Source organism: Apium graveolens, chromosome 1 (assembly GCF_009905375.1).
Source record: "Apium graveolens cultivar Ventura chromosome 1, ASM990537v1, whole genome shotgun sequence".
Classification (NCBI taxonomy): Eukaryota; Viridiplantae; Streptophyta; class Magnoliopsida; order Apiales; family Apiaceae; genus Apium; species Apium graveolens.
This window is the reverse complement of record NC_133647.1, coordinates 185,744,002-185,752,262: the sequence shown is the minus strand read 5'-3', so window position 1 is coordinate 185,752,262 and position 8,261 is coordinate 185,744,002. Positions and strand designations below refer to the sequence as shown.

Genomic DNA, 8,261 nt, shown 5'->3' with positions numbered 1-8,261 from the left:
TCCCTTGATAAAGATGTTTACTGTAAAAAGAGATTTTGTCTTAATTCGGCATCAATTTTTTTTTTGAAATAAATAAAATGTGGGTTTTCAGTCCCAAAGGGGGATAAATGTTTTCTTTGAATGGTGGATCTGGACTGAGACGCGAGTCCTTTCCACACTTATATTAGGCTTAAAAGTTGCCTAGGGATTCCCATTAATGTTTTAGAACCCAGCGAGGTTCGGGATTACTTCGCGGCTGATCACCGACTGTAATCCGTAGTGTCCTAAAATGATTTTGATTAAGACATGATTTTTTTGAAATTTGTTTTGATACAAGTAAAAATGATGCCATTACCCAATGTTTTATCTCTCGTTATCTCAGATTATGTCTTCCCATTGACATTCTTTAATTTATATCTCGATTTATGTTTTGTATCGTACTGTTAGCACTTGTTGAGCATTTGGCTCACTTCTTGCTTTGCCCTGATATTACAGCTAGCAGCTATGGTTAGATTCAAGCAGACTGCCCATAAGACCTGTGATGCTGATGCTTATGTTCGAGCTCAGGTAGAATAAGTAATAGTAGTTTGTGTGAGGACTCGGTATTTAAAATTAGATGTAATAGTTGGTAGTGTTGGGCTGTTCCAAACCCTAAACTGTAAGATCTTGGAGTTGGTTATGTATTCTTCTTTTAAAATGCTATAATAGTTATATTTAATTTGCTATTTAAGTTGGGGGCGTGACATCAAATGGTGTCTCCAAAAATTCAAAAAGATATTTGTCATTATTTTGCACAAAATTTTCTCAAATCTGTTATGAAAAAAATCGGTAATGATGTATTTGCTTTTTTAGTTGATGAGTCTAGCGATGTTTTTAAAAAGGAACAAATGGATGTTTTTTTGCAATATGTTGATGACACATCTGGAACTGTGAAGGAGAGATTTGTGGGTCTTGTTCATGTGAAAGAGACATCTTTATTAACTCTTAAATCTACAATTGATAGTTTATTTTTTGAGTTTGGTTTGAGCTTAGGACACGTGAGAGGGCAAGGTTATGATGGTGCTTGTAACATGCAGGGTCAGTTTAATGGGTTGAAAATATTAATTATGGGAGAAAATAGCTCGGCATATTACATACATTATTTTGCTCACCAGCTTCAGTTGGTTGTTATGGCAATTGCTAAAAAACTCTTTGTTGTAGGTGACTTTTTAGATATGATAGCGGTCTTGATGAATGTGGTTGGTGGTTCTTGCAAAGAGACTGATATGCTTAGAGATAGTCAAAGAGAGAGGTTGTTAAAAGAGATGGGTCATGGTGAACTTGAAATAAGAAGTGGGTTAATCAAGAACTTTCTCTTATAAGAACCGGAGATACACGTTGGAGTTCACATTATAAAAGACTTTTACATTTGATTGATTTGTATCCAAGTGTAATTGAGGTGATTAAATATGTTAAAAAAGAGGGAGACAAAAATGTGCAACAATGTCAAGCAAGTGGTCTTTAAATATATATCACATCATTTGATTTTTTAATTTTTTTTGCACTTAATGTTGTATATTTTGGAGCTCACAGATGTACTATCATAGGCATTGCAAAGAAAAGATCAAGATATATTGAATGTTATCTCATTAGAGTTGGTGGGGGGGGGGGGTTCTCTTTTGAAAAATGTATTTCTTTTTATGACAAGTATAACATTGAAAAGTCAAATATGACTGAGGCTTATGTTAATCCAGAAAATTGATGAAAAAATTTGGAATCACCAATGAGTATTATTATTCTGTTAATTGTTTCAATATTATTGTGGATATGCAAATTGCAGAGGTCAATGATTGTTTTAATGAGGTAAATTCTGAAATGCTTATTTGTATGGCTTCTTTAACTCTACGTGATTCATTTGTTAATTTTGATCCAGTGAAGGATGACGTTAACTGATTTTTATCTAAATGATTTTAGTCATCCTGACAAGATTTCTCTTGAACAAGAATTGATGATTTATATTGATAATGTGAAACAGATGAAATATTTGCCAACTTGAATGGAATAAGTGATCTTTCTAGAGTATTGGTTGAAACAAAAGAATCATTGATATTCTTTAGTGTATCGACTAGTGAAGCTATCATTGGTTTTGCCAGTTGCAATCGTGACAATTGAGAGATATTTTTCAACAATAAAACTTGTGAAATCAGATTTGCACAATCGTATTGGTGATGCTTTTTTAAGTGATTGTCTTATTTCATCTATAGAAAAGGATGCACTTGCTAGAGTAACAAATGAAGATGTAATAAACATATTTCAAAAAATAAAAACTCAGTGAGAGAAAATTATATTATTCTTAGAAATATAGTGTATATATTATATATAAGATGAATATGGGAGAGAAGACATCATATGAAATTATATTTCATTCAAGTGTGTATCTTACAAGATGAGACTTGAGTCCTATTTATAGGCTCACTAGAACATAGGTATAGAAATCCAAAGGCCAAATACATGTACTTGAAAAGCCAAAAGCCAAGAGTTATGACTTTGGAAAGTCAAGAGGTTGTTCTAGAGTATTCTAGAGACATCCATATTCTAACACTCCCCCTTGGATGTCCAATTTTCTATAATCGTGCCTCGTTAAAACCTTTCTAGGAAAAAACCCATTGGGAAAAAAATCCTAGTAAAGGAAAAAGATTACATCGATTTTGAAAAGTTTATTTCAAGTTCTTAAGTCGACGCATGCCAATCTTATATACCAAGCTTTCAAAAACTGATGGGGGTAGCGACTTCGTGAATAGATATGCAAGGTTGTCACTTGAGCGTATCTGTTGGACTTCAATTTCTCCATTCTCTTGAAGGTCATGTGTGAAGAAAAACTTGGGAGAAATATGTTTAGTATTATCGCCTTTGATATAGCCTTTCTTTAGTTGCTCGATGCATGCTGCACTGTCTTCAAACATTACTATTGGTGTCTTGTCATGATGCATGCCACGTGACTCCTGAATATGCTGACATATTGGTCTCAACCAGACACATTCTCGACTAGCTTCATGGATTGCAAGAATTTCTGCATGATTAGAAGAGGTAGCAGTCAAAGATTGTTTAACAGATCGCCATGAGATGGTTGTATCCCCATAAGTAAACAAATATTCTGTCTGTGATCGAGCTTTATCTGGATCAGATAAATATCCTGCATCTGCATAACCCGTTAGCACTGCTTTGGATTTATTAGAATAAAATAAACCCATATCAGTTGTGTCTCGAAGATATCAAAAAATATGTTTAACACCATACCAATGAACACCATACCAATGCCTCCGAGTTGGGGCGTTACTATGTCTTACTAATAGATTCACAAAAAATGCTATATCGGGTCGTGTATTATTAGCAAGATACATAAGCGCGCCTATAGCAGTGAGATAGGGTACTTCAGGACCGAGTATCTCTTTATTTTCCTCCTTTGGTCGGAACACGTCTTTTTTCTTATCAAGTGATCGAACAACCATTGGAGAGTTAAATGGATGTGATTTGTCCATGGAAAACCGTTTCAAGATCTTTTCTGTGTATGATGTTTGATGCACAAAAATTCCATTATGAAGATGTTCAATTTGTAATCCAAGGAAAAGTTTTATTCTCCCAAAATCTTTCATTTCAAATTCTACTTTTAAGTAATCAACTATTTTCTGGAGCTCTTCAGGAGTTCCAATGATATTCAAATCATCAACATACACAACCACTATAGAAAATGAAGATTCTGTTTTCTTTATAAAAATACATGGACAAATAGGGTCATTCTTGTAATTTTCCCTTAGTAACTATTCGCTTAACCTCTTATACCACATTTGGCCAGATTGCTTTAATCCATATATAGATCTCTGTAACTTAATAGAATAAAGATCACGAGAGTATAATTTAGATGCTTCAGGCATTCGAAATCCTTCAGGAATCCTCATATAAATATCTTTCTCAAGGGAACCATACAAGTATGCTGTCACAACATCCATTAATCGCATTTCTAATTTTTCAATAAATGTCAGGCTAATAAGATAACAAAAAGTTGTAGCATCCATTACAGGGGAATATGTTTCCTAATAATCTATGCCTGGTCTTTGTGAAAATCCTTGAGCAACTAAACGTGCTTTATATCTCACAATTTCATTTTTATCGTTTCTTTTTCACACAAATACCCATTTATAACCAACGGGTTTAGTCCCTTCAGGGGTTCGGACTACAGGTCCAAAAACTTCATGCTTGTTAAGTGAGCTCAATTCCTTTTCAATTGCTTCTTTCCATTTTGGACAATCTTCCCTACGTCGACATTCTTCGACATATTTTGGTACAAGATCCTCGTCTTTCATCATTATATCAAGCGCTACATTATATGCAAAATTTTCATCGACGATGATGTTATTTCAGTTCCATTTCTTTCCCGTGACAACATAATTTATAGAGGTCTCTTCTATTTCAACATTTCCAGGTACCTGGTCCTCTTCTGGGGTTTGGTTATTCATGTCACGGGTCTCTTATGGAGTTTTTCCTTGAGATTTTATTTCATCTATTTGGACTTCATCATATTTTGCTCCTTTTCTTTTTCAAGGATTTTTATCTTTGGAACCGATCGGTCTACCTCGCTTCATGCGAGGTCTTGACTCCTTTGCCTTGATAATTTGTCCTTCCAGGACTTCAATTTTTGCAGGAGAGTTTGCAGCTGGTATGTGTGACTTAGTCACTCTATTGATATTATTGAATGCATCAGAAAATTGATTTGTTATGTCTTGTAAATGGATTAGTCTTTGAACTTCTAGTTCACATTGGTTTGTACGAGGATAAAAAAATGTTCAATGTTGGTGCATTCCATGTAATTTCTTTCTCCAACTGCTTATTTCTCCCCCTGATTTAGGGAAAATTTTAATCTCTCCCCCTAATTTTGGAAAAACATTTTCATCAAAATGACAGTCTGCAAATCTTGTAGTAAATAAATCACCTGTCATTGGTTCAAGATATTTGATTATTGAGGGAGATTCATAACCAACATATATTCCCAATTTTCTTTGAGGACCCATCTTTGTGCGTTGTGGTGGGGCAATTGGGACGTATATCGCACACCCAAATGTTCTAAGATAGGAAATATTTGGTGTGACGCACTCCAAACCCGGGGTTTATATTTGGGGGTCACTAGCCACAAAACTATAATAAACTAATCACAGCGGAATGATATAATAAATATGACCCCTTGCATGCACTGGATCGATCACAGGTTATAGTATGAAACATGCACTAAATAAACCAAGTGTTATTACAAACCATAAGTCTAATTAGTTTTATAAATTATTCAAATTTTATTACAAACCTCTAGACTTATTCAAGCATCCCAAAACAGTCTACCTGGAAAACACACCCAACTATATACAAGCACTCGACTTCTGATCAAACCTGGATCTCAAGCCTGCTCTGGCTTAGCTGAAAGGTTAGATTGATAAACAAGTATTAGCGAAAAGATGCTCATCAAGTAATATAAAGTTTGTAAATGAACAACAATAACAATATCCGAGTAAAAGCCAAAGCTGATATAAACTTTAAAATTTGAGCGACATTTTAATCAAACACAATTATGCACTATGCTGTTCCTGATGATCAGTCACGAAAAAGCACCGGTATCCCACATCCATACCGTAAATATAGGTATCGATATCCCGCAGCCATACCATACCTATTGGATATCCATGAAGAAGGCATATATTCGCCTAGCAAGATATTACACTTTCGTATAATAACTCACGCTAGACCGGTGCCTCGACCTCTTACGCTAACCAATAATCAATTCACAAAATAATTTTGATTAAAGGAGTCGGATCAATGACATCCTTATCTATTCAACTCCCCATGTCACATGGTCCGGAGTTATCTCAACAACTGATGGCGAAATAACTAGAGCAATTAGTTATTCGCTAATCTCAATTCAATGTTGCACTATATAGAGTAATTCATAGCGAAATATAAAACGTTTAACTATTCTGAACTTAGAATAGTATGGAAATTGAAAGAATATAGTTCAGAGTCAATATCAATTGAATGATAAATGAAGATATAACATTTGCATAATATGATTCAAAATAAACATCACTTGAACAATAAGTGAAGTTAGGGGTACTTGCCTGGTATGCTCGATAACCTCTTACTAAAACCCTGGCTTATAACTGCTGGCTATCAACTCCGTCTAGCACTTGACCACACTTCTTGCTACTCGATTCTATAAATAAAAGGACTATCTTAATTGACAAAACCAAACTCAATCGACGTAACTATACGTCTTAACATCTACCCGATCGTTTATAACTAGCATGGCATTTTAAAACTGTAAACAAATAGCATGTATATCACATATCACATAATCATGGCATTCGTATAACACGTAACCACATAATTCATGTAATACATATGTCAGATCATTAAAAGATACGTCCTAGGGGGTTCAGAATTAAAATAAGGTAAATATTAGTATTTACCGATCAAATACCAACTCAAACTGATACACAAATCAAATGACATTACAATACAAAAGAAATTAAGACTCAAAAGTATTTTTATTGGAAGCGCAATATTTTTTCTGAGTCTGTACGCGTTCGTTTCGTATTAAACGGACGAACGGTTTAATTATTATGAATAAAATAAGAAATAAATAGATTTAAATCAATTAATAATAATATTAATTGATTTTTGAATACCAAAATATAATTTTTAAAACCTTAAAATAATGTTTAGAAATTATTTGAATTAATTATAAATAATTTACATTTATTTAACTATTTATAAATAAAATTAATTGATTAATTGATTTTTAATCAATTAATTAAATTGATAAATAATTAACTAAAATGAATTATAAATAATTAAATCAAATTGTATTTTTGAAAATAATAAAAGAAAATAATTTTAGGAATTTAAAATAATTAAGAAAATAATTTTTAGAATTAAAAATAATAAGTAAATGAATTTTAAATATAAATTAAATGATTTTTGGAATTTAGAAAAATGATTTTAAAATAAATTATAAAAAGTAAATGCAGAAACAGATTTTCAGTTTGGGGTTTGGGAATTAATGATCAAAAACGGGTCATAAGAATTGAAGCCGGGACGGGTTGGGGACCTCAACTGGGTTTCCAAGAACTCCGGTTGAAGGTCGACCGGAATCTGGGTTTTCCCCCGAAACCGGCGACTTCGCCGGAGTCCGGCGAACCCCGATTCCCTCCCCAACCAGCTTCTGCTAACCATGATTTGAACCCCAATCGATTCAGCAACGTCCCAGGAACAACCCAGCAGCCATCACAATAACAATCAATCACCGGAGTGATTTCCCGGGCCAACAACTCAAACTTTTCGATGAATGAATCGGAAAAATCCTACTTCGGTCAAATCTCAACCAAAAACGATGCTACAGGTGTCAAAATAAAACTTATCACCTCTATAATTCGATCATATCATTAAAACAACAAACAATTATAAACAAACTCAGAAATTCACAACAAAACTTCTAACAAAACTCAAAGTTCGGTTTAATCATTCATGAACTAAAACAATTCAAGAAAATACATAAATCAATTCTACAGATCATTATAAAGCTATTTGTAAACTCAGAATCAACCAACAATCACTGAAAAATCAAAACGAAATTCAAGAACATGAACCCATAATTGATTTTTCGAATTACTATACCTCAGTATTTGAAATTGGTATGGTTAGAAAGGGCTTGAAACGAGGATCAAATTGATATGCAGAGCGTTTAATTTGGCTTCCTGGTTTGCTCAAAATCATCAATTGAAAATCTGAGAAAGAATCTCACCCCCAATTTGCTCATGAATTTCTGAATTTTATTAAAAAAATTGAAAAAAATAAATAATTGGCTGGTATATATATTTTTACAAAAATTATACCCCAAAATAAATTAAGGGTGTTTTTATCCTTTAATTATAATAATTAGGGCCCCAAAATAATAATTACGGGGAATAATTTTAAAAACGATAAAATACAAAATTAATGTCAAAATTCCCCAAAAATTATGAATAATTCGAAAATACAAAAACAAAGGGTATTTGAAATACGAATAATTTTATAAAAATAAAAACACAGATTTTGTGGGGTTTATCGTCCCGGTGGGGTCCCGATCCGATGATTTTTGAAAAACTGGAACGATCCCTAAATTACCAGAAAAACCCGATAACACATAAAATGCATTCAAACGCATATAAATTGAAATATAACAAGTATCTTAATAAATATGCAAATAAATACGAGTTCGAATT

The 8,261-nt window shown here is 33.1% G+C and overlaps 1 protein-coding gene across 1 annotated transcript; it reads left to right on the top strand.

The window, feature by feature from the left end:
- The first annotated feature begins 794 nt into the window (after window positions 1–794).
- LOC141713266 (uncharacterized) lies at window positions 795–1,911 on the top strand. The gene is made up of 2 exons (XM_074516596.1): window positions 795–1,293; window positions 1,799–1,911. The coding sequence occupies exons 1-2, from the start codon at window positions 795–797 to the stop codon at window positions 1,909–1,911; spliced, it is 612 nt and encodes a 203-aa protein (XP_074372697.1).
- Window positions 1,912–8,261: the final 6,350 nt, after the last annotated feature.

Coding starts and splice junctions, on each gene's coding strand:
- LOC141713266 (XM_074516596.1), top strand. CDS start 795: ATGAAAAAAATCGGTAATGATGTATTTGCTTTTTTAGTTGATGAGTCT. Junction 1,294..1,798: donor GTTAAAAGAGATGGGTCATG/GTGAACTTGAAA, acceptor TGCAAATTGCAG/AGGTCAATGATTGTTTTAAT.